Source organism: Cydia splendana, chromosome 8 (assembly GCF_910591565.1).
Source record: "Cydia splendana chromosome 8, ilCydSple1.2, whole genome shotgun sequence".
NCBI lineage: Eukaryota > Metazoa > Arthropoda > Insecta > Lepidoptera > Tortricidae > Cydia > Cydia splendana.
The window spans coordinates 15,727,068-15,753,791 of NC_085967.1; the positions used below are offsets into that span (position 1 = coordinate 15,727,068).

At 36.7% G+C, this 26,724-nt stretch overlaps 2 protein-coding genes across 2 annotated transcripts in view; one reads left to right on the forward strand and one right to left on the reverse strand.

Annotated features, from left to right (window-relative positions):
* The first annotated feature begins 165 nt into the window (after positions 1–165).
* Positions 166–16,771, forward strand: LOC134793123 (uncharacterized protein YdcI). The gene is made up of 17 exons (XM_063764671.1): positions 166–288; positions 1,869–1,994; positions 2,400–2,465; positions 2,974–3,078; positions 3,542–3,644; positions 6,874–7,126; positions 7,535–7,688; positions 8,033–8,259; positions 8,852–9,097; positions 9,626–9,860; positions 10,193–10,314; positions 10,652–10,799; positions 11,398–11,481; positions 13,887–14,029; positions 14,906–15,118; positions 15,579–15,835; positions 16,474–16,771. The coding sequence occupies exons 1-17, from the start codon at positions 265–267 to the stop codon at positions 16,659–16,661; spliced, it is 2,694 nt and encodes an 897-aa protein (XP_063620741.1). The 5' UTR covers positions 166–264; the 3' UTR covers positions 16,662–16,771.
* Positions 16,772–16,825: 54 nt separating this feature from the next.
* Positions 16,826–26,724, reverse strand: part of LOC134793114 (cilia- and flagella-associated protein 65-like) — a 29,695-nt gene continuing 19,796 nt past the window's right edge. Inside the window, exons 19-26 of the mRNA XM_063764649.1 lie at positions 23,741–23,884; positions 23,146–23,261; positions 22,509–22,628; positions 21,852–21,984; positions 19,010–19,147; positions 18,232–18,344; positions 17,489–17,611; positions 16,826–16,985 (exon numbers count right to left, since the gene is read on the reverse strand). Of these exons, the coding sequence (XP_063620719.1) occupies positions 16,886–16,985; positions 17,489–17,611; positions 18,232–18,344; positions 19,010–19,147; positions 21,852–21,984; positions 22,509–22,628; positions 23,146–23,261; positions 23,741–23,884 (987 nt within the window). The 3' untranslated portion in view covers positions 16,826–16,885. The remainder of the gene's footprint in view (positions 16,986–17,488; positions 17,612–18,231; positions 18,345–19,009; positions 19,148–21,851; positions 21,985–22,508; positions 22,629–23,145; positions 23,262–23,740; positions 23,885–26,724) is intronic.

Consider the following 26,724-nt stretch of genomic DNA (forward strand, 5'->3'; position numbering starts at 1 on the left):
AACGTCACGTCGCTTCACAGATAACGTCAAGTTGTAGCTTTACAATCGACTTGATAAACTACATAATCGAGTCAAAATAATCGTCCTAGAAACCTAGAAAGCCAACACTACCTATTGAATGCATTATCAGCACGAACGACGATAAATATTATTATTCAAGCGAAACGAACGAGTGATAGAGTGTGCACTTCAATGCTGTGAAAAATATTATTGTAACTTGTTTAATAACACTGAATAAGGATTCGTTAACATTATTTAAAAGACATGGGATCGTGCCAGTCGTGCCTGGTAATAAAGTATTTTTATAAATAATTTATTATTTTAACGGATACTAAAGTTGCTCTTATTATTGATATATATTATAGGTAGGTATAGGTATAGATATAGGTAAAACGTTTTCTGAGTTCGTTGTAAGTGGTTGTTATTGTCTTCACGTTTTAATGTTTGGGAAGTTTTCAAAATTTGAAACAGTAAAAGTCGTTTTATCATGTCCGTCAAATAGCTATAGGTAAAATAAATGCTCATTTGTTTGTTGCTTAATTTAGAGATTATAATGTAAATCACAGAAACAACTGTAAAATTGTTAGAATTAAGTAAATGGGTCAAACACGTTTTTAGAAAAGGTCACTTCTGTGGACAATACGATAAAAGTTAACGACTCTGCGGGCTCAGCACGGTTCCATTTTTATCGACTATCACTATGCGCGTCCCTTTCGCACTTACATACTTGTTAGAACGTGACAGGCATGGTGACAAGGGATAAAAACACGACCGTGCTAAGCCGCCTGGTACATATAATATAACCCGTTTTTCATTATTATTATTATTTATGACTTGAGTCTCAAGTACTAGATACTATAAAACGGGTATGACCCAAATAGGTTAAGTTACTTGCATAAAAAAGAGCGTATCTCGCCATGAAACTTCACAGTTTGGCGAGTTTTATGTTATTTATAAAATGTATTTTAGTGTATCATGAATAAATAAAAAAAAAAAAAAAAGTATCTCATGCTAGACAGTTGAAAAAAAAATGTTTATCTACCTTTTGACACTTTGGTAACGGAATAGTGATGTACCTACATTTCTATTTCGTTACGTTGATATCGATATATTATTATGAATGTACAGGGATTCCCCTTTTAGTACGCACGCTCGAACCCTTCATAATAATGAATAAATAAAATTATCCGTCTCGGGCGCATTTTAAACCAGTTCATGTTTTCAAAAGAACATTAGAGTTAGACAAAGCTAACTCTGCAGCGAATTGATAGCACAGACTGTGGAAGTGTTATTTTAAACGTCATAATTTCATAGACATGTGACGTTTATGATATTAACACTTCCACGATATATGCTATCAAATTCGTTGCAGAGTTAGCTTGGTCAAACTCTACCTATCCAGCGGGTGTCGTCTCGTATTTAATTTCAGTGTATTGGCTTACTTGTGGCTAACTGACACCGCTTATTGCGTATTTTGTGTTATAAAGAAACATGCACATGCAGCAGAGCTCAGCTTTTTAATTAGGTACATGTAATTACCTAGGTACCTACATGTAATACGGACTTTAATGTTAGTGTAAGTTAGTGGGTTTAATATATTAAATAGGTAGGTATATTGTTTTCGTATTAGCTCAATATAATACCTACATTTTACACGTAAATCAAGTATAATCCAAAAATACATACATATAGGTAGTATATGAATCCGTGGAAGGTTGTATGAAGGTGTAATTAACTAACCAACACGAATGTTCTTATTTATACTTATTAAAAACTATAATGAAATATCTACAGAGTTGTTATTTGTAGTTCGCTTTGAATTGTATGAAATGAATGATATTTACACTTTAAGTAAATGATTTTTTAAGGGGGACAATGATTCAACATCGAGTATACGGGATAGATCTCGGTCGCCTAAACGAGTTGAACGCGCACAAACTAGCACCACACGAGGACCACCAAATCCAGCTTCATATAATCAGAGAGTTACACAGGTACTGTACTCAATTTGTAAGTTAATAATTAATATTAGTCTGATATTAGTATTAAATTTGAATATGCTATAGGGATCGTTTGGCATTAATATAATTATGTCGAAGGTTGTTTAACCGAAGACTTTTTGTCGGAAATCAGGCGTTAAAATATCTGTGTGTTTTTTATGTTATAACATTGCAACCTGGCATATGATCTACCATTACCTGATGGTAAGCGGTTATCGTAGGTCAGAAGTGAGCTTTTGTTATGATGTAAAACTAACTGTTAGCAGCTGTAGGTACTTATGTTGATCCATTACTATACAAGTAGGTAGTCATAAATACACTGAAAAGTGTTTAAATTTAACTCTTTACTTTGCTAAATAATAAATTAGTTTCAGGGCTCGTTTGCTTTAATTTTTACAGACTGTTCCATTTGCGCGTCCACGGAATGACGAGCGCATTGCATATGAAAGACTAAATCGACCTGTGGTAAGTGGCATCATTAAAACGAGGAGATTTATCAAGTTTATTTGTTCCGCATAATTTTCCCTCAGATAAAAAAAAATCAAACAGTCGTATAATTTGCTATTCGCTCTGTGGTATTCATATTGTAGAATCTTACCGTAATTGTAAGTACTTTATACATTAAGTATAACATTGATATTTATACTACCATTTTTATTCCATTAATAATTTTCCGGCTACCTCGCACAACGTATCAGCATTGCGATACAGCGAGGAAATGCCGCCAGCATCCTTGGTACAATGCCTCAAGGGCCTATTTTAGATTTAAGCTAGTTATTAATTTCGTTTAGTAGTACCACTGTATATATATTGTATGTAAATAAATGTTTAAAAAAAAAAAAAAAAAAAGTAAAGTTTTCCATTAATTACTTTAAATGGCCGAATTATCACGTTAAATAATAAAAATAAGATTGGTGTCAATTTACATAGGTGTTGTACAAAAACACACAATATTTGTAACCTTCAATTTAAGAGGCAGCAGGTTGAGCAGGTAATAACACATCGGTGTCAGCGGAACATTCAACCTACAGGAAACTACACTGTACCAACTACCTTAGGAAGTGGTAACAGTTCAAGGGTAAGAAAAAGCTAATTAATTTATACGGGACCATTAGTAATATTCTCATTTCAGACTAACTTGATTATATTTTAAACAAAAAGTATATTTAAGACTATAGGGGATGGCCGCTTCGCCATACAAAATTCCTCATTTTCCTCCCTATATGTTTACAACGGACAATATTTTTACACTTTTCATTGTAATTTAACCTTGGATACGCACTCTTCGTTTCACAAATTCCGATTAAGAGAAATCTTAAGAGCTATAAACAAATTCCATACAATTTTTAAAATTCTCCGAAATATAAATAAAAATTGAAAAAAAAACGAAGCTCTGGTTAGATACACCTAATTAGGTACGTAAAAATATTTTCTATAATTAACATTACCAAGGTGGGAAATGGGGACTACATTTGTATGGAGATGTGGCGTCGTGACCTCGTCCCCTTTCTCTTAAATCAGGGTTTTTTTTTTAATTTTAGCCACGAACCGTACCCATACAGCAGACGTGCAATGTTCAACCAATAATAGATAATAATAGACCAATATTTACCATAGGAAGTGGCACCAATACATGCAGGGTAAGTCATATTTATGATACATACTTTACCTACTTTCAGTATGCCACGCTACGTAGTAGTTAGAAGATCACGGGCGTAGCCAGGGGGGGGGGGGGGTTTGGGGGTTCAAACCCCCCCCCCCCCCCCCCCCCCCGAAAAGTTCAGAATATTAACATTCATAGAATTAAAATAAGATTAGGCGTGCGGCATATTTCATTGATTACTAACTATTACCTATAGTATACGGTGGTTTGGATTTTGGATTTCTCCGCCATCGTCGATTATCGGATCACATCAATTACTTTCTAAGATATGATAAAGGTGACATTCGGGTGGCGACTGCAGCAGCATTATTCTGTTGCAATGTTACTGCTGCATCATCATCATCATCATCATCATTGGCCACATCATCTGTTGTAGATGTTTGTTGCGGCGCTTGTGTGTTTATGGGGTCCCGCATCGCCGTTGATGGCTATAAAGTCCTATAGCAGCGCGGCATTTCTTGCCACATCGATCGCACACAAAACGCGAGTCCGCAGGAGGTGGTAGAGCACAACGAAGACTTTTCCGCTTAAGGATCTCCAGCCAGTCATCGTCATGCTTAGAAGTTCCGACTTGAATGTCATGACGCCACTCCGGTAAAAAATGATGTGTCTGATTTCCATACTAAAAGTAAAAATGTAAAACTGTCTATCAAATTGCGTTTTTTATATCGATAAATTTTCGCGCTCGCTTCGCTCGCGTTTTCAATTACTTTCTAAGATATGACAAAGGTGACTTTCGAGTGGCGACTGCAGCAGCATTACTCTGTTGCTACGTTACTGTTGCAGCACTGTCAATTTTCGTGATAAAATTATGTGACTGATTTCCATACTAAAAAGTAAAAATGTACAACTGTCTATCAAATTGCGTTTTTATATCGAAAAATTTTCGCGCTCGCTCCGCTCGCGTTTTCAATTACATTATAAGATATGGCGACTACAGCAGCATTAGGTACTCTGTTGCAAAGTTACTGCTACGGCACTGTCAATTTTCGTGATAAAATTACTGATTTCCATTCTCAGCTGTAATGCGGCAATGAACGTCACTCAATTTACCAAAGAAATTCAATGTAATCTTGATGATGCTTAGGGCATCAAAATATCTTAATCCGGCACTGGTCGTTTGCGGAGTCAAACGATTTGGGACTCGCATTTTATACACATTTCCATGCCTTCCCGAAAAAAATCGAATCATTCGCGAAAGTCTCGCAACGCATTGAGGTTACAAACGGCACGCGCTCTTCCTCAGGAGTCTGAAGAAGACCACGGTGAGTGGCGCTCTAGCCAGGCAGGCCGCTTCGCTTTCGCTCGCGTGCGTATACCTTACTGTATCGTCCGATATACACCTACTCTGTCGTTAAAATCACGTGTAAAATTATAATAAGGGCGAAAAAAACTATTGATTTTGGAGTGTAGTTTTATTTAGTGGTACCTAAAATATTTTATCTGGTCTACTGTCCTCTAGCATATCCATCTGTCAACTTTACTTCAAGTTCCGCCTCCAGGGGAGAGGGAGAGAAATTAGGATTAGAAATTAGCCGCTTACTGACACAGACAGAATTCCACGCGGGCGGAACCGCGGGCACAGCTAGTCTCTAATATTTTTCTTGTGTAAGGGTTATTTTATGTACTTTTAGTCGTTTTATTTTCTTGCAGTCTTGCTTTGGCTTTGGCAAATGGCTTTTACAAACTTCACCGATAACTGCATGCGATTTGCGATAGGTACATGATACATTGTTGGGGCACTTGGTTGATCGATTGAATTAATTCTTTTTTTTTTATGAAATTATCTTATAAAATTGCATGTGATTTATTGCAAGGTATGTAAAGTTAGACCAAGATAAGTCTGCAACGATTTTATTAGCACACGCGGTGCAAGTGTTATTTATACGTCAAAATTTAATAGAAGTTTGACATTCAAAATAAGTCTTCCACTGCGTGTGCTATCAAAATCGTTGCAGACTTATCTTGTTCTAATTTTAGAAGCCTTTAACAATCGCATTCTTACTCAGCATCTACTTTAATTTCTTTATTTAACAGACATAGATAAGTATAGTTGGTCAAGCAGATCTTGTCAGTAGAAAAAGGCGGCAAATTTGGAAAATGTAGGCGTGAAGGGATATCGTCTCATAGATAATTTGAATATCGCGCCTTTTTCTACTGACAAGATTTGCTTGACCATCTATATATGTCAAGTAACTGTTCATTTTATACCAAATTTCATGTCGTTTTAAAATGAGAGCGTAACTTCGATTGTATGGGAGCGGCTTTTTGGCGGAGGTTTCGTGTAACTTAAATACAAGGGTATTATCGATAACATTTTCAAAAAAATATTTGCTACAACACTGTTGAGAACAGAACTATTGAGAGCTTTATACTCACCAAGGTGGCTGTGCCAGCAGAGTATAATAATTGTTTTGCTTTGTTTAAACCTGAGATCCTATCGCAAAAAACGAAAATCGAAATCGTTATAAGCAAGTTATAAGCCTCTCTATCGCAATAATGGGGAAGAGTAATAGAGAGGCAGATAACGCATTTTCTTTTTTCGCGGTAGGGCCCCTGTGTTATATTATTTTAAAGTCTGTCAAGCCATTTCTGTCAGTAGAAAAAAACGGCAATTTTAAAATATGTAGGCGTGAAGGGATCTCGTGCCATAGAAAATTTTAATTTCGCGCTTTTTTCTACTGACAAGGTTGTTTGACCGGCTATATCTGAAAAGTTACCGCACGGCACCGCTATCTTGGTGCGGGCAAAATATCTCTTTCTCGCTCTAACATATAGCTGCGTCCTTAACGCACGTACCGCGACCACCTTACACACTAGAATATCGATACGTGCGCCGCACCGCACCAAAGTCGCGGTGCGGTAGTCTGTTACGGCGTTTACACTGGTTCCTGAAGTGTGTTTATGATTAGAATATTTGGTATTCGAACGTACTTACATACAGCTGTCGGTCGAAAATGTCACTGTCACAGTCAACTTGCCGTTTTCGACTTTCGTGTCGTTTTGCTCATGTTTGCCTTTGAATGGATTTCTTTTATTTACATTAAGTATAGGAAGTAGACAAACAAGCTATCCTAATTATTATTTTATGCACTGCAATGGAAAAACCTACAACGACTACCCGAAAACGGAAGGCCGCGGTTGCAAAACAAGAGCCATCGCCCAGTAAAAAACTTAAGACTGATAAAAATGAAACTTTTAAGGTGCCAGCAAAACCTGACTCTAAACCCAAAACCGCAGCTAGATCGAAGAAAATAGAAACAGTGTCAGATCAATCAGATGACGATGGATATGAACATACCGAGCATATTGTTACATGGGATGAGGCAGAGGTGTTATCGCAGGTTGAGAGGGTGCCACTGTACTTGGCTAAAAGTTTTGTTTCTCTCCTAGGCTTAGGGTGTACTCTACCCTTTATTTGCAGATATAGAAAAGCTGAAGTGGACTACTTAAGGCCTGATCGGTATGTTTGTTTTTTATTAATGTAATTTTCTGCATGCAGTTAAAGGATCAGTTAAATTTTGTTCATTTACTAATAAAGTTCAAACAAAACGACCCTTCACAAACTCCATAATTTTTAAACATCCCAGGTATATTTCTTGTATATTCAAAATCAAATGACATGGTATCATAAGTTAGTTATTTCTTTTGCCTATGTTATTGTTGATTAAAATTTGTTTTCATTTGATTTTTAACTTTGTCAATATATACTATTGAATCAGTGACCATAAATCTTACATTAAAGTCCAAACTTTTGGACCAATACTGCATTATGCATATGAAAATTTCAGCCTTATAAATTGATATATGTTTTAGTTATCAAACACAAAAACAATACTCTTTGTTACAATGTAAATAATGCTAATTTTAGGCTTCAAGAACTGTTTGAGAGCTACCAAAACATTACTACTTTAAAAAAGAAAACCAAAACTGTAATGGAGACATTGAGGAAATCTAAGAAATTAACACCAGATGTTCAAAGAAGTCTTTTGAATGCTCGGAATCTATCAGAAATTGATTTAGTGGTAAGATAATAAATGTTATATTTTGATTGATTGCAATAGGGGCAGATTTCCACAACTCATCGGCAAATAAACTATTTTGTGTGAGGGGGGATAGGCTAGTCCAACCAGCTGAAATCCTCAAGAAATCCTATCAAACATTTGATGTTGACCCCGAGGACATCTTTCAGAGATCCAAGAAGTTTTAGCCCGTAGACACTTCATTGTATTAAGTTTTATTAATTTTACTGTACCATCGCCCACACTGTTAACTGTACATCGGTGGACCTTATGCCTTTTGTAATAAGGTCCGCCTATGTACAGTTAGTGTTGCTGTTTATACCATGAGCAATCTTTTATATTTTCAGTATGCCCCATTAAAGACCCACTCCTTATCACTAGCTGAAAAAGCACGTAATCTAGGCTTAGAGCCTTATGCCATGAAGCTGCTCAATGGAGAGTATGTGGATCTGCGGACATTGTGCACTCATAATGAGGAGTTGTCATCAGTGGACAAAGTGGAGACTCATGTGACACACATCATTGCTGATGTTATTTATAAGGATACAAGAGTTATTGAACAGATGAGAAAATTGTAAGTTAATTTAAATTAGATCATAGAAGTTGGGAGTTACATATGTATTTTCAGCTTTTGGTAAAGCATGAAGGCATGCATTCTACTAGTTTTGCGTTTTGTACTTCAATAAATTCGCAATAGACCCACTAATTATTTAATCATAAAATAAGCATGGTTTTTCTTTGCCATGATATAGGTACCTAAAATAAATTCCAATTTAATCTCATTATTATCAGTTTATCAATGTTGATTTACAAATGTTGGGGCCTATAAGCCAATATGAGGCCCCTGCCGCGATAGCAGAGAACGCTGGTTCATTTCCAGCCTGGGGCACTGGAGGCCTTGGTCACTTTTTCTTTGTATATGACATTTATTTCAGTTTATAATATGAGGCAAATTTAACATCAATACATCCAACACCCAAAATATTTACTTCTCTATATTTGTGTTAAAATTTTGATACAAACAAATTTAATTAGAGTTTGTGCGGAAAGAGAAGAGTTGTGGAATGTATTGCTCAATAAATTCCATGACTCTTCTCTTTCCGAACAGACTCTAAGAGGGTTTGATGATGGGGCTAAAATTATTTCAATTGTTTTTTTCATTACAGGAAAGAGGAAACCAGATTCACAATCCAAACCAACCGTACCAAAAGTTCAACAAAACCAAAGGAAAATGAGAATATGAAAGTGGACACCAAATCTGACCCTGACACTTACAAAGTGTATTTTGAGTGGAAGTGCCCAGTGCAGTTTGTCAAACCACATCAGACGTTGGCAGTTAATAGAGGAGAAGACGAAAAAATACTTAGTGTTAAAATAGTGGTACCTGATTGGTTTCATCAGAAGCTGGAGAGGTGAGAATTGATATATTCTATTGATATTGATATCTATTGAATATGTGTATTAATGTCTAATGCATAGCATTCACGCCAAGAACTGGAGTTAGGGCCATATTGTAACTATGCTGTATGTCTGCTATTAAAATATGTAATGTAGCTAGAGTAAAGAAGGCTCAAATTCATTTGAATCTATTAAGACATGGTGACTCCAGTCGTTTTATTTGAATGAATACATGAAATCGTAAAACTGTGGTTGTATTTAACTTTAAAATCTTCATATCATAATTGGCCTGCTGTGTTTTAGGAATTTAGGACGAGCTCTTCAAACATGCCAAATTTTAACCAAAACAAAAATAAAAGCGAGAAAAAATCTTCTAATATAATAAAATAAAATAAATAAACATCGGCCCTAATAGCAAAACTACCATGATAAAGTAGCGATACAGCCGCGATATAGCATCTTCTACCGCCTGAAAAATCGTGCGTTTCCACCGACGTTACAAATACTCGTATGTCATGATGAACTGTTTATAAATCTTTCAGATTCTGTATGACGTTATGGAAGAGCAACAACTGGGTACACAAAGGTCTAGAAGACGCATACAACCGCCTTATCAAGCCGTGGCTATCAAGGAAAGTTAGAACGGACCTGACAACTGAAGCACTTAAAGAGGCTGTGAAGACTTTTACAACAAATCTGGAGAAGTATTTGTTGACTGAACCAGTAAAGAATAGGAGGATAGCAGGGCTAGATCCTGGGTTCAAAGCAGGTTGTAAGGTAAATATGACTGAAAATTTGATATTGCTACATTGTTGATGATTAACATATATCATTATGATTTGAAATAATGGTATTGCTCTTGCGTCCAAACCTCTTGCTCTCCTTGCCTTCCTCTGTTGCTCTTGAGCTACTGCTCAGGTTTAAGAATATATATTATGACGGGTTCTGGTGGTAACGTAGGTCGCGAATTTAAATCGGTTCAAATACGTTCTGCTTTTTCTACTTTAAGGTGTATTCGGGTATTTCGAATATCATCCATATTCTATCTAATATAATATTTATTTATTATAATAATTATGTTTAACGATTTCTTTTTTACTTGCTTACAGATAGGCATCATAGATTCTGATGGAGAAAAGTTAGAAGCGTGTACTATTCATCCAAATTTAAGACAGAATATGAAGTTTGATCCTGCCGCTGCACAATTAAGAAATCTATTAACCAAACACAAGTAAGCAAAGTTATATGGTTGGGATTTGTGTGTGGCTCTTAATGTAATGGCTTATACGATTGGCCATTATGGGCAATTGCGGGTGATCCCGATCGTGTGGGGGGCTTTATGGCCTACAGTGGCCCATTATCGGCGATGATGGAGCGTAATCGTCATTCCGTCGGTTTTCGGGCAAACATCAAAGGAAGTGGCGGCCATGATTGTGCCCGGGCCCACACGATGGAATTGTCACCCATTTCTGATCTATCACATTGCCGATAGTCTAAAGGAGCCATAATACATATGTTATAATAATAGGTATGGCATTTAAAGGGTGAAACGTTGATGATTTTTTCAGTGTGGAATTAATCAGCTTAGGGAATGGCACGGCCTGCCGCGAAACCGAATCGTGGCTCAAATATCACCGCATATCGGACTCCATTCCTGTCATTATCGTGCCGGAGCAAGGAGCCTCGATTTATTCCATTAGCAAGGAGGCCCAAAAGGTAAATACAAATACTCAATTTAACCTTTTGACCGTCAAAGACGTCGATATCAACCTTCGTACATACCGACAAGAGTCACGATGACGTGCCACACACAATACGCCCGACGTTCTAAGGGTTAATGTGTCTGTAGATTATCTTAATCTTGAATTAAACCCACAAAAATGTAAAGAACCTACTGCGAATATTTTAATTCGGCGATAACCACTCTCTATTCTTACTCTACCACCACCAGCAGTTTTATAGTACAACTAGCGACCCGCCCCGGTTTCGCACGGGTTAACAAATTATATACCTAAACTTGTTCTGTACATGGAAGCACAACATGGAAATCCATGAAAGAGGCATATGTTCAGCAGTGGACGCAAATATGCTGAAAAGAAGAAGAAGAAAGAAAATACCTAAACCTTCCTCAAAAATCACTCTATTGATAGGTGAAAACCGCATGAAAATCCGTTCAGTAGTTATGGCGAACATACAAACAGACGCGGCGGGGGACTTTGTATTATAAGGTGTACTTTGTATTATTAGTGATACAAATATGCAATTGTCTGTTAGAATAAAAGATGAATGTTGCTATTTCTGTTTCATGTTCTAGGAACACCCAAATATGGACCCTAACCTCATATCTGCATTGTCTATCGCTAGAAGAGTTCTCGATCCCCTAGGAGAGCTTATCAAAGTAAGTATTTGCACATAGTTTTTTAAATGATCATTATGGGGAAAAAACCGGTCAAGTGCGAGTCGGACTCGCGTTCCAAGGGTTCCGTACATAAGTCCAACTCACGCTTGACTGCACATTTCTAATAGGTTTTCCTGTCATCTATAGGTAAAGTACTTTATTGTGTATTTTTTTCAAAATTTTAGGCCCAGTAGTTTCAGAGATAAGGGGGGGAATGGTCGGACAGGGGCATCTCCATTTAAGGTTGTACCCTCGAGTTTTACGCATGTCCCCTTACATTTTTTGCGTTTTACTCTTAAGACGAATTTTTTAACTAGGCAAATGATGTTTTTTATTGAAATATATTTATTATATAGACACATCATTTATTAAGTTTAATGCACAATAAATCACTATTTTCTTACTTAAAATCAGGTTTTTAGATATGATAAAATCACTCCGTAGTACTGTCCCCTTTACCGACTTCAATTTTTGATGGACTTTTACACATATTTTTTCTATGAAGGCAACACCAAGTAATGCATTCCTGGCATAGTTTAAATGTTGAAAAATGTGTTATTGATGAAAAAGAGCTTTAAAAACATCAATAATAGGGTTTAATTTCAATAAAAACGTTGTCCCCGCGAAATTGTGAAACGGACATAGTCCAGGTTGGTTACGCAGTTTTCGCTACTTAGCGAAATACTTTTTACCAACATTTTAGGTTTTTTTTCATCCTGGCAACCCTGTGACCATAGAAAAACCTTGTTTAAACGTCAAATTTGATTTAAAACAATCAATTCGCAAACTCAACAAAGGCGTGCTGGTGTGTGACCGGTAATTTTACTCAATGTTTTGTCCGTTTTGTTCAACTGTTTATGCAGCTTGAACCTTAAGTAACTAAAACACTGTTAATATTAAATAAAACCATGTTTCATATAGTTATTTATCAAGCACATAAGTTGAACATTGCTGTTAGTTTTGTATTATTTTGAATAGATTTAATTCTGGATCAGACAAATCGTTACGTCCTTTTGGTTACAATTTGAAGCGTAACATATCGGACACATATACGGACTAGAAAAATGTAACCAAACGGACACGGTAAAGTCGCACGCACATTGAGTATGTATAGTTTTTACCGTGACTTTGTCTAAACTTATTTAATTCATGTGCAATTAATAAGTCATATTTTATTAAGTATTATTGAGTTTCTTATGTTTAAAACTCTATCTACTGATTTTGGTACATATTTTGTAGTCCTTTTTTTATTCACTGAGTATTTGTGTAAATTTTTGATTATTGTGATCTCGTCTTTACTTTGTCAATTAAGTTACATGGGTGTCCATTTGGAAATGTCCCCTTGATTTCAAAAGTATTTATTATTGTTTATTTAAAGTTTATAAGCTAAAATATTTAATTTTTTTGACAATAATCACATGTTTTGTTAATTCTAATGATTGTTATTCGTCACATGGCAGTAATGCCAATAACTATTTAATAAACCTAAAAATATCGTACGATTTGGGGCCACCTCGTAACCAAACCACCTAAAATTCCCTTTTATGAAAAATCTTTGTTCTAAATTGGTCAATGATGATTGTTTTTAGGTTGTTTCTTAACATTATTATGCTTTAAACATAAAAACATTTGCTTCAAGTATGTCTTTTATTGACTATTTCAAAAACCATTTGTAACCAAACGGACCGCAAAAAACCTCCCTCATCCTATTAAATATTAATTTTAACTGGTTTATGCTAAAAATATGACGATTCTCTTTTGTGTTTCGTAAACTAGAATATATTTACTCATAGAATCACATAAAAAAGTACCAAATAATCCAAATTATATTTTCAACTCGTCAAGTGAGTCATGGTACAACTTTAAATAGAAATGCCCACAGACAGACAGACGCACGAGTGATCCTATAAGGCTTCCGTTGTTTTCCTTTTGAGGTACGGAACCCTAAAAATAGCAGACCATGATGAAACTTTTCAACGCGCACTGCATAAACGCTGCAAATCGTACTGCAAATTGCACTCGAGCAGCAAGAGATCCTATCGCAAATGCTTCGAGAACAGCGCAATGGCCAGATCTGGACTTGAGGATCCCCTCGACTTCCGGGGATCAAAAGACAGCCAAAAAAATACCATGAAGTTTAGATTATAATAGAATTGAAATTTGTTTAGTTCCCGATTCGCCGGATTATTGTTTCGTCACATTCTCGTATATTCGGATTGTGACGTACTAAAGTAAATCCGGCGAAACAGGAATCCGGCAAATCAGGAACTAACCTGAAATTTGATTATTTTTGCTGACCCGGCATCGCGTCGGTGGTAAGCGAGGGATTAAGCGAATACTTCTCTATTCATACATTTTGTACGTTATTACATTTTTAAATCTTATACTTTATTGTTAAATTCCAGGTTGACCCAAAAAATCTCGGCGTAGGCCTTTACCAGCACGATATACCGCCAAAGATGTTGGATACAGCACTGGACTGCGCCGTTGAAAAGATCGTTAGCTTGGTTGGTGTGGACATCAATACCGCTTCGTTGGCCTTACTAAGGTGAATTTTACTATATACATGTTCCTATATTACCAGGCGTGGCTCACTCCGCGATTTCGTCGCTTTGCAACAGGTAGCTACAAGTACATCCGTCCCACACCACTTTGATGGCTAGCCATAAGCCGCGCGTGGCGCTGTCGCCACCTAGCGGTCATATCTGTCCTAATCGTAACAGACGCGTTTTGTTAGAGAGTGAATTTTCTGTACCTAAGTAGTACTATTATTTAAATTATGTGATATTACATAAAACTGTAACAGGATTAGTAAACGTCATCTTTGACAATCAGAATTACGGCATAATGTACGGAGCCCTGCAGTGCCATCTATCAGCTGTCAATTTTGACGCACATGTAAATGAGACAACTTCGGCACTTTTCTCGTACTTTGGCATTCGTATTTTGGAACTGAAACTTTTGCTGGCCGGTCACTACCTCCACCGATTAACAGCGGCCCGGCATTTTCCGGGGCTAGCTATTAGTCTAACTAAGGCATAGCACGTCTTACGCGTCTTGTTGAATGAAACAAACAACAATGCTTGACGCTAAACATACTGATGCTGATCAGTAAAGTAGCCATTTTTTTTATTTTTTGTCGATTTTTTTTGACAGATTTTGATACATTTTGGTGAATAGATAGTTCCCTATTTGTACAATATAGGTAAGCGCAATTTACCTTTGTCCTAACAAATCTTCCACTGAGTTTAGAAACTTAATGGAAAATTACATACATTTTCGCTGTCCCATATTGGGATATCTTGTTATTTCCGCCCGAGCTCTTTTAACTTACCAAGTTTTACCAAAATCTGACGAAAAAAAAACAACAAAAGAAATTGCTTGCTACTATTTTTAACTGACCTCTAATTTTTTTTTTTTTCAGGCGAATATCGGGGCTGAACGAGGGCCGAGCTAAAAAACTAATTGCCTACCGCAAAGACAACGGAGGGTTCACGACGAGGGCCGAAATACTCAAAGTGACGGGCATCGGCAAAATCACATTCCAACAATGTGCCGGCTTTCTGAAGGTTATCGGGGGGAGTGAGCCTCTCGATTCCACCATTATACATCCGGAAAGTTATGGTGTTGCGAAAACGTAAGTTCTTATAGAATGTTTTACAATAGCTGTCATATCAATTTGAACCATCTGCCTAGATCATAAGGTTTGAATGGATCAGTTTACAAAGTGACAGGCATCGGGAAAATCATATTCCAACAATGTGCCGGCTTTCTGAAGATTATCGGCAGGAGTGCGCCTCTCGATTCTACCATTATTCATCCGAAAAGTTATGGTGTTACGAAATTGTAAGTTTTAACAGAAATCTGTGCTTACAATAGTTTACATATCAATTTGAACCTTCTTGCCTAGATCATAAGGTTTGAATGGATCAGTTTACAAAGTGACAGGCATCGAGAAAATCACATTCCAACAATGTGCCGGCTTTCTGAAGGTAATCGGGAGGAGTGAGCCTGCCATTATTACTTCGTTGACGTGGCAGCGAAAAGGTTAATAATTTCCCCGCAATGCATTTACACTTTATTTTTTATGTTTTTAGGTTCGCACAGAAACTCAGCATTGACATCAAACAACTCACCCAATCACATTTCGCCGTACTAGTTGAAAGGAAGACCTCAAACCTCGACATCAGTTCACTCAGTAAAGAGCTAAAAACCGACGCTGGCACTCTGGAGCTCATAGTAAATGCTTTTAAACAGAAGCCGCATGAGGACAATATTATTGTATTCTGTAAGCCTGTGTACTCTATGGCTATTCAAGCAACAGATGAGCTGAAGGAAGGTCAAACTTTGACAGGTGAGGCTTTTCTTGACGTCCGTTATAAGTAGGGGTCACAACCCCGATTTCACCGAAATCGTATAGGTAAACCGGAAAAACTAGGTTTATGGCCAATTGTGAAAACCGGGTTTTGACGGTTTTCTAAAATACGCACGGTTTTGTAACCCCTAGTTTTATAAGCGTAAGCGGAACATACGCAGAAAAAAAAGAAAAGACTTCACAAGTTGAGGATACTGGAGCATAACGACATTTTAACCTTTTGGACGCCAATGACCGATATATCGGCACCGCAGGTTCAACGCCAAAGACTGATTAAACGGTCACAGACCACAGAGTAACATAGACCTACGTGCATACTGCATATGCATAAAGTTCAATTTCAGTTTTGACACTTCGGTGACGTGGCGTCCGGGTGACTGCTTTTGTGTTTGACACGGCGTCGAAAAGGTTAATACTTACATTCATCTCTTATTTGTACGAATTAGTTACCTGCATCGACATCGCTTTTTTAACAGTTTTGAGATATTTCCCTGACGTACCTATCCTTAACATTGACTAACATGCCGGATACGAAATATCGAGACTGCCAAGCATTAATGGCGGTTGGGTTTGAAATACATATATCAATGTTTATATGCAATTAATCCCTATTTCAGGAGTCGTCCGCAACGTGGTTCCATTCGGCTGCTTCGTGGACTGCGGCTTCAAAGACAATGGCCTCATCCACAAAAGCAAACTCGGCGGCAACCAAACACCAAAACTGGGTGACCGTGTAAAAGTCACCGTCATCGCTTCGCCCAAACCGAAAAAGATACAACTGAGACTGGAGAAAATTCTTGACTGAAACCTTGAGGTATATTTTTTTGTATTTGTTTTGTCCCATTCCTGACGATTGTGATATAGTTTAAGAATAATTGTTGAATGTTTAATTAATAAATTGATTATTATTGTCAACTCGACTTTATTCATAAAATTAAGACTAAGAAATCAAACTAATAATTAGAGACGTTTTTACTACTCGACTCGCGCTTGTCCCGTAGAAAATGTGTCGTCAACTAGAAAGTCCCATTATTCAGCTTCGAAGATTGATATTTCGTGCTTCGGGTTAAGGTTGTAGACGTGGTAGATGGCTTTATTCACGATGGCATCGCAAATTCCAGACGTTACTCTAAAAATTAAGAACCACATTCATTATTTTTCCATTTACTACCTATTCTCGTGTAAAACTTGATTTTACTAAGGTTAATGTGGCAAAGACCGGCACATTACAACATTTTTGGTTGGGAAGACCGTCAAGGATTCATAAGATGAAGGTTGACTGGTAAAATAGAATGGTAGAGAGTGCCATATAGCATTAAGCCCATCTTTTGCACGATTGTATTTTCTTTTGTGCAATAAAGATAAAATAAATTAATAGGTCAAGAATTTGTAGGTATACGAAGGTACTTCGTTCAGACAGTCAGATAGGAAGAGCTTCACTCCTTGAGCTCTACCGACCTCCTGTAAGTGAAGTACACGTGTACAAACACTAGAGTTAGAAGCGACGAAAGAGCTTGTAGACGGTCTTCTCCACATACCTTAGTCAATATTTTCGAAGTGTTGTCAATGTCAAATGGATATTAAGGTATGGTGATGATAAGGAAGTGTTTTAGGTAATAATAAACTGATTACCGTCTGCTTAAATTTGATTTCGCCTTGCTCTCTATAGCAGTAATCAAATGGGAACACGTTGGTATGTCTTCTTTGGCGTAATATTGAATTTGGTTTTTAAACATTTTGCTATGTAGAGCATCCCTGAAATAATCAGTTAAATTAAATTATTCTTACTTTCTCTTCAACACTATTGAATAACCTCAAACATTAGGTGCTATATTTGAGAAAACAGCCCAATTCTATTATGACACTGCCGCGCACATGTCCATTACAATTTATACACCGTTTCAATCAACCAAACAAAGCAGCAATTCTTTTGTTCATTGCTATCTCAAGCAAACGGAATTCATCTCAGTTTACTATACAACAAGGTTCAAATTAAAAATATTGCATGATGGCCCATACGAGGTTAAGGGCTTATTTAGACGGTGCGAAAACTTGCATGCGATTTGCATTACATTGCCTTATTTGATCGGTCGGCTGAATTTATGTAACCTCAATGGTCCGCAATGTAACTAAAATCGCATGCGAGTTCGCGCGCCGTCTAAATGAGCCCTACGGCTAATTTAGACGTAGCGTGAAGTAGCACGACCGTTTCGCTACATTTATATTGAGGTCTGAAATGAAACTTGCATTTCATTTCTCGCGCCGTCTGAATTAAACTCTAATTTACAGTTCTAGTTTCAGTGGTATTTCAGAAATAACTGAAGTATATGAAATGCCTCACTTCATAAATATAAATAAAAAAAATTAGCACTTACCATAGTATCCCGTCTATGATTCTTATAATATCGAGTGTAGTCATACTGTTGCCAGAACTACCTCTTTGATAGTAGTCGTGGAGTTCTGATGTTAATAAATCGTAAGGTGGAGTCTGAAAAAAAATTGTTTTTAGTCATTTTTGGTGATCCAATAGTGTTTAACCTTTTCGACGCCGTGTCAAACACAAAAGCTGTCACTCTGACGCCACGTCACCAAAGTGTCAAAACTGGAATTGAATTTTATGCATATGCACGTAGGTCTATTTTGCTCTGTGGTCTGTGACCGATTAATCCGTCTTTGGCGTTGGACCTGTGGTGCGGATATATCGGTCATTGGCGTCCAAAAGGTTAAATGACTGCCAACTTGTAACTCGTGTGTTAGTGTTCTAAGTCGAGGCTATATATAAGATTTCCATCTTTTAGGTAGGTATATATATATAAATATATAAATATCACCCAATAGGTGGGAATATGAAATGGTTTAGTAAGGCAGCGCTTGAATTATTAGATGCAAGGCAAAAATACTTTTCACCACACCTCGTAAAGGCTCACTTTATTCTGAAAGAACTAATGAAAAAGTTGCATTTTTTCCACAAGAGTGGCAAAGTATGTATATTTATGCGAATTTTGAGTTGTTTCCTCATGTTGGCTAGTACAAATTGCCTTTTATGTGATGATATTGAATGTAAAATATTTAATAAAGTTCATTTTAATTTAATTTGCAATAATATATTAACATAACTGTACACCAATGAAACTAATACACTTGACAATGTACCTGCTCCCACTGTTGTTTCAAAAGCATCCGTGGGTAACCGTCGCGTTGGCCTTTTGAAGATATCGATATAGTCAGCGACAAGTAAAACGGTTGTGGTTTCTCTATATCCAACACGTACGGTGGCTCGTCGTTAATGCCCTAGAAAGACAAATACTTATATCGAATTACTTTACTTGCGCAAAACACTCAACGCGCACAGATCAAGCCAATACCTGGCAAAATGCGCCCAGAACAGATAATAGGTATTATTTTCTTTGTACAGCGTGTATGTTAATTTTTCAACCGACGAAAAAAACGGAGGAGGTTCTCAAGTCGACGCGTATATTTTTTTTTTCTTTATGTATGACCACGCATAACTTTTTACAGAGATGTTCGATTTTGATAATTATTTTTTTATTGGAAAGGGTATACCCCGAAGTTGGTCCCATATAAATTTGGAAAAAAAATCCAACCTTAAGGGTAGGAAAATAGGGGATGATTGATTTTTTCACTCACCGATTGTAACGTATGACCACGCATAACCTTTTACAGAGTAGTCGTAATAATAATAAAAATTTGGAAAAAAATCCTACCCTAAGGGTGGGAAAATAGGGGTAATTTATTTATATTACAGAACAAAATAATAGTTAAAGTAGGATTATTAATATAACAGTTAATAGCTAAAGCAAGGTAGGTATCTGTCGTCCGGATCTGAAGTAGGTTGCGGAGTATACGGTGAAGCGCCTAGGAAAAGCATCAGCTTAAACCTAGGACGTTTTTGCTCTATATTCCAGGCAGAGGTATACGCCATTCTAGAATGTGCGTCAATCAATCTGCAAAGCAACTACGGCAACCATACTATCTATATCCATTCGGATAGCCAGGCGGCACTCTTAGCTCTAACCTCCGATGTCACCACATCGAGGCTGGTTGAGAACTGCAGGCAACTATTGAACAAACTGAAATAAATGTCATATACTAAGAAAAAGTGACCAAGGCCTCCAGTGCCCCAGGCTGGAATCGAACCAGCGTCCTCTGCTATCGTGGCAGGTGCCTGAACCACTCGGCCACCGGGCCACAGCGACATTAGTCAAATTTTCCAAGTATATGCACTTCCTACTGAAGGCTTGTGGCGCCCCCTGGCCATCTCTAAGGTAGAACAGTATGGTTCGAACCTTCTATCTGGATCATTCTCATGATGATACCGAGCTAGCGAGAGAGATGGCGCTGCCAATCAATACTATGAAGTATTTGAACAAATTAAATTATTTTTCAGAAAATATTTTAATTCATAATTCAGTTCAGTTTATAATTTATATAGTAGTGTTTCTACTTGATAAAAACAAATTAAAATATTTTCTGAAAAATAATTTAATTTGTTCAAATACTTCATAGTATTGATTGGCAGCGCCATCTCTCTCGCTAGCTCGGTATCATCATGAGAATGATCCAGATAGAAGGTTCGAACCATACTGTTCTACCTTAGAGATGGCCAGGGGGCGCCACAAGCCTTCAGTAGGAAGTGCATATACTTGGAAAATTTGACTAATGTCGCTGTGGCCCGGTGGCCGAGTGGTTCAGGCACCTGCCGCGATAGCAGAGGACGCTGGTTCGATTCCAGCCTGGGGCACTGGAGGCCTTGGTCACTTTTTCTTAGTATATGACATTTATTTCAGTTTATAATTTATATAGTAGTGTTTCTACTTGATAAAAACAAATTAAAATATTTTCTGAAAAATAATTTAATTTGTTCAAATACTTCATAACTATTGAACAACCTTGGAGCCAGGAACAAGGTTGTTCTACGTTGGGTCCCGGGGCATGCGGGTATCGTAGGAAACGAGAAGGCCGACGAACTCGCGCGAGCAGGGGCTAAGGGGAAGAACTACAGTCCTGAGCCCTTTTGTGGTATCCCCAAAAGCCTAACGCGGCTCACCCTAAAGACCTACTGTCACTACAAAACCATTCAACTCTGGAGAGAAACAACAGGTTTGAACCATTCCAAAGCGCTTATCAAGGCCTTCAGCAAAAAGGCGTCCTCGAACGCCTTAGCGCTGTCTAGGAACCAACTGCGCAACTTGGTAAGGGTGCTCACCGGGCATTGCGGCCTAAATAAGCACATGCGCACCATGGGGAAACGTGACATAGGGCGGTGCAGACTCTGCATGGAGGCGGAGGAGACGCCCTTGCACATCCTCACAGAGTGCCCTTGCCTAATGCGTACTCGTGACCTAATCTTGGGCGGACACATATTACGCCCGGAGGAGGTAAAGGCTCTCGAGACCAAAAGGATCCTGCAGCTATTCGAAGTTGCAGGGTTGGATCGAGAGTTGTAATAGGTGGCGATCACAATAGATCAGGAATGGTCGCAGTGATACATAGGCTTTGGAGCCTTATATAGCCCCTAATAAAGAAGAAGAAGAAGAAGAAGGTAGGTAGCTATTTTAATTGTAATCAAAAATTAAGCATGTAATAATTTGTATAAATTATAGCCACAGAAAATTATAAAATAAAAACTTTTTAACAAAAAAAATAACCGCCGAAAAAAAAAAAGGAAATAAAAAAACCGGCACTAACACGAAACGAGTCCAAAAATAACAGATTGTAAAGATATAAATACGCAGATTTGTGTGATTGATTTCAGAAGTATGTATATACATAGTTCATAGGTATTCACTTGCGTTATTGAAGACAAAATAATTATTTTTTTCTTTTCAGTGTGCTATTGTTTTTGTTGGTCGACTCGTTTCGTGTTAGTGCCGGTTTTTTTTATTTCCTTTTTGTTTTTTTTTTTTGTCTATAGGTATATATGACGTTGAAAGTGTTAATAGCAATTGCTTTTTTTCAATGTAGTAAAACTTACAGGTCGAAAATATCCTTCTTCGGTAATTATGAACTCTTGATTACACTTTTCCGTTTTATTTTTTCGCAGCATTTCATTTTGTTGGTAGCGTCTGCGTTCGGTTAAATCTAGCAATTCACACGCCACTGTTGTGCTGTAAATAAATAAAATTCTCCGTGAACGTTTTTTACTCAATGCCATAATATACTGGCAATGGCACTATCTTAATGTTAGACTACCTAGCTACCTACAAAATACCTAAATCTCTCCTAAAGGATTGGCTAGGCCTTGAGAAACACTAAAGGGTTATTTTGAGGTACATATTTATTATTCTTCTTATCGTGTGAAGGGATCATGACTAGATAATATTTTGCCAATATCTTGCCACCTCTAACCCCCGGGGGATAGCTCTTATGAGGTCTTCTGTAGTGCACATAGTTGGACACAGGGAACACTGCATCATATGTTGCATCACTTTGTCCCGGGTTGATTCCCAATTTCAGGAGGTTGTCTTTGAATCGGCCAACTATTTATCATTGCAGAAAATGTATACAACAATGTATAAATGACAGACTTTATGCCAAATGCCATTCTCTACCAGTCAACCATAGAAATCCAGATTTTACGTGCCGTGTCTCAACTAAAATCCAATATAAATGTGCTATGCAATTAACTTACGTGAACGTAGCAGGTTCTTGCAAGGTGTAAACCGTCATAGTAATCCACTCACAGCTCTTTGGCTGGATCACTCCCCAGCATGGAGTCATCACCACGTTTACTATATTTGCAATTCTTTCTCTAAATAAAGATCATAGACATGTTTATGGAGATCTTTAGGCCTAGCACAGGAGGGGCGACAGTATCTCGCCCGCGAGATAGACTACCCGCCTTTTCCAAACTGTATTAAATAAAGAGGGACTTTAGTAGAAGGGAGGGTATTACTTAGTCTATTTCGCGGGCGAAATACTGTCGCGCCACTCCTGTGCTAGCCCGATCTTTTATATCATTCCACCTGCTTTGGAGTCATATAATCCTATAAGCTGAACTTGACACACTTCCCGCGTTAAATTGAGTTGAATTTTTGCATATAATGACACGTACAGTACCTATTCTGGATTGGATAATGGATGTTTGGAAACGGAAAGTAGCTAAAACCAGTCGTTTTGTTTGTTTTCTATAAAAGAAAAACCAAAGGCAAACGCCATAAAGTTTAGGCTCAGAGTAGTTTTGAGGTCTTTGGTAAATGTACAAAGAAAACAGTTTGAATATTTTATCAGTTTTGACTGACAATTGTTCTAGATCGCATCGAACTTACGGTAGCCATATAAATCGTATGATGTGGTCTGTGTCGTTACAGATAGCTAATGTGTCTCTGGTTAATGAATGTGTAGGCATTATTGGAATAGTCCTGTGTTCCAGAGACAAATATATCTGGAAAGATAATTAATTACAAGCGCAGCTTAATGTATAATTTATAACTGACATTAGGGCGTAACTATTTCATAGAGTAATTGCATCATTTGCAGCTTCTTTCGGCTCTCATTGTTCTAAGGCCCTAGCAGCCGCAGTACCAAGTGGCAACTGAAGATATAATGCCATCCCTTTCTATAGCCCAGGGTCTGAACAAGCATGAAAGAGAGCAATATAACTTCATTCGCCAATTGATATTGGGGTTAGTATAGAATGGTCTGTCCTGGGTTGTCGCGTCTATTTGGTCGCCCCAAATCACGGGTACACAGTAAGCCAACCACGCCAAGTCTGTTGAGGTTGAGTCTTCCACTGCATCACTTGCAGTTATTTCATCGTTTGCTCGCCATTGCTTATTATTTGTGACAATTGATAAACTTGATATGAGATGAGGTGATCGTGACCTTGTAAATTACAGTCTAAACATTAAACTAGTAACTTACAACTTCTTTTCTGTATGCAGCCCTGATAACTTTTTCAACATACAATGGGATGTCAAGTCTTGTTTCCACGCAGTTAGGGAGACCACCCTGCCCTTTGACCAGTATTTTTACCGTGTCATACCCAAAAGAGCAGGAAAACGTGGCCTGTTGGTAAAACATTTGTTCAGTTAAAATTATTTAAATGTTGTTTAAAAAATTAAAAAGTATATATAATAACTATCACAGTTCATGAGATACAGGCTATTCATAAATTACGTCATTTCAGATTAGGGGGGGGAGGTGTCTGCACATCGGATGACGGTAGGGTGGATTTCGAAATCCTGCGAAAACTTATGGTTCGGTCTTTATAAAAAAAACTAGTAGGTTGTGCGAGTTGCAACTTTTTTATATTTTTTTAAGAACTATTATCTTCATGTTCCTTCAATTACCATCTCCAATAACTTAATAGTTTTTTTTATATAAAATGTTTTATCTGCACACATATCATAAACTCTCTATGATGCCTTCAAAATCCGTAAATAATGGCCCACATTATGATAAACTGTTTTGTTACAGCAAATTTCTTATCTGTGAAAATGTGGTAATAGCTTCATTACTATATCAAAATCGATTTGGTAATGAAATTCAAATTTCGAACATCTCTGAAAAAAAAAGCAGTTTGATTTTGACCCCTATTCTAATATCAGTCGAGATGACGTTTTATTCGAAATCAAATGTCAATTGCATACAATATTGACAAATCTCGCTTGTAAGTTGGTATCGGACGATATGGTAATCGACCCCGACTCTAGTTTGTCTCTGAATTTAAAAAAAAACTACGGATGCGTGACATGCGTGAAAAAAGTTTTCATTTGCCGCCATTTGACGTACAGTTTATCTTTTAATTAGTTTGTAGTAAAAAATAATTTGTTTTGTTGTTTTTAAAGTAACTAAACAAAAGTTTCGTGTAAAATGTGCGATAAAGATATTTCGGAGACGCCATCTCATATCCGCGAGTTCCGCCAGAGAGGAAAGTGCCCCAATGTCGGTTGTACAGTCGCCATCAGATATATCGGAGCGGCCAAGGTGTTCACAATATCTGAACACGCGCTCTAACGCCCTGACAATAGAAGCGTGTTCCGATATTTGTGAGCACCTTGGCCGCTCCGATATATTTGATGGCGACTGTAATATGAGGTTAGTGAATATATCATAGAAAGTTTATAATATGTGTGTAGATAAAGCAGTGTATGTAACTGTACATAATTAGGCATTAAAACACTCGTGTGATACTATTATGAAACTCATTTCATTCGTTTCATAAACCCACACTCGTATTTTAATGCCTTTCATTATGTAGCAGTCACATAAACTACTATTATGTGTCTAAAATCATCACCGTCGACCGGAAAAATCTGAACCTTATTGTTTGCAGTGAAAATTATAGCATACCTATCGTACGATTGCGATTTTTCTTTTACTTATATCTTTTCCATGTTGTTGTTTAACACATGGGAAAATATGCAATAATTCCTTCACCGAGAAAGTACATTTAAAAATATTTAAAATTTTGTCACGAATATTCGTCAACACCGTCATGGTAATGTCAATGTGAGCTTATCTCCGTGTATGAACAACGAAATACCGCTAAAGGTCCTTGCCCTGTTTTTCACTTTAATATAGAATGCCAAAAATGATTTCACTATAAAGTCACATCATTGAATCGTGAGAAATATTACGAACAAATTTGTAAAACGTAGTTTGTCACAACAGAGCATCATCACCGTTATGCTTTGGTTTAAAAAAGTTACAAATGATATATTAGAAATAATTATTGAAATGAATGGCAAACTACATGAATTTTATTGTGTAGCATAGACATTAACTACTATTATTCGTATTCTAGAAATAAAAACAAGAAACTCTCAAATCGTCAACACCATACCCATCATCACCGGGAAAAAATGACGACCGGTGATGATTTCATGTGTATGGTGATGACGGTTCTCAGAAACTTTTCTAGTTATTTTGCTATAATTCATTATGAAATTAAGCTGTATGTTTGAAAAACGTTATCTATGTCTTCTAACACTATATAATGTCTACCTTATAAATGTAGAATAAATGTAGAAGAAGATATGACTATTTTTTTCACACTAGAGGATGGTTAGTTTTAAATAACATTTTGACTGAAGTAGGCAAAATTTAGGTCACTTAGAACTTAGAACATACAAATGTTTATTTTTTATTATCTAATAATGTAAATCGTGCAACTTAGAGTCTGTAATTGCATGTTAGTCGTGTTAAAACAAAGTATTTAAACAAGCAACATATATTAAGTTTTAAGCGACCATAGGCTACGGTACTGGCTCACTATCGTAATGGCCTTATGTTTTTTGATAATATTATATTAATTGATGTATATAATTACAGCAATTAATAATTATACATTGGGTAGTCACCGGACCCAATACCTAACATTTTGTAACTTATGACATGCATTACAAGTAGGGGTCTTGCAACTTATAAAACACTGATTATATATTAATGTTTAGCTATTAAACAATATATATATGGATTTAAATCATTATAGCTATTTTTAAAGTTAATTTATAAATCAACGAAAATACAAACTTATGCAATGAATCAAATTATCAAAAAAAAGTAATAAATCATAAAAATTTAGCTCACTCGTAAGCCAGCAATTTTATAATATGATATAAATACCAAGTTATGCAGTAGATAAAAGAAGATGCGGGTTTAAACTGATAATAAGAGTACAATATTGTTAATATGATTTAATATTGAAAAAACCCAAAAAAATTAATGAATACATAAATTGCCTATTTCGGAATATAAATTATTTAAAATTATACAATAAAAATACTTGTTATATATTTATTTATATGAATAAAATGTATTTTTTATAATTTTCTAAAAATAATTTATGTAGCTAGTCTTATGTTCAAAAGCATGTTATTTGTAATGTTTATTAAAGTTCTAAA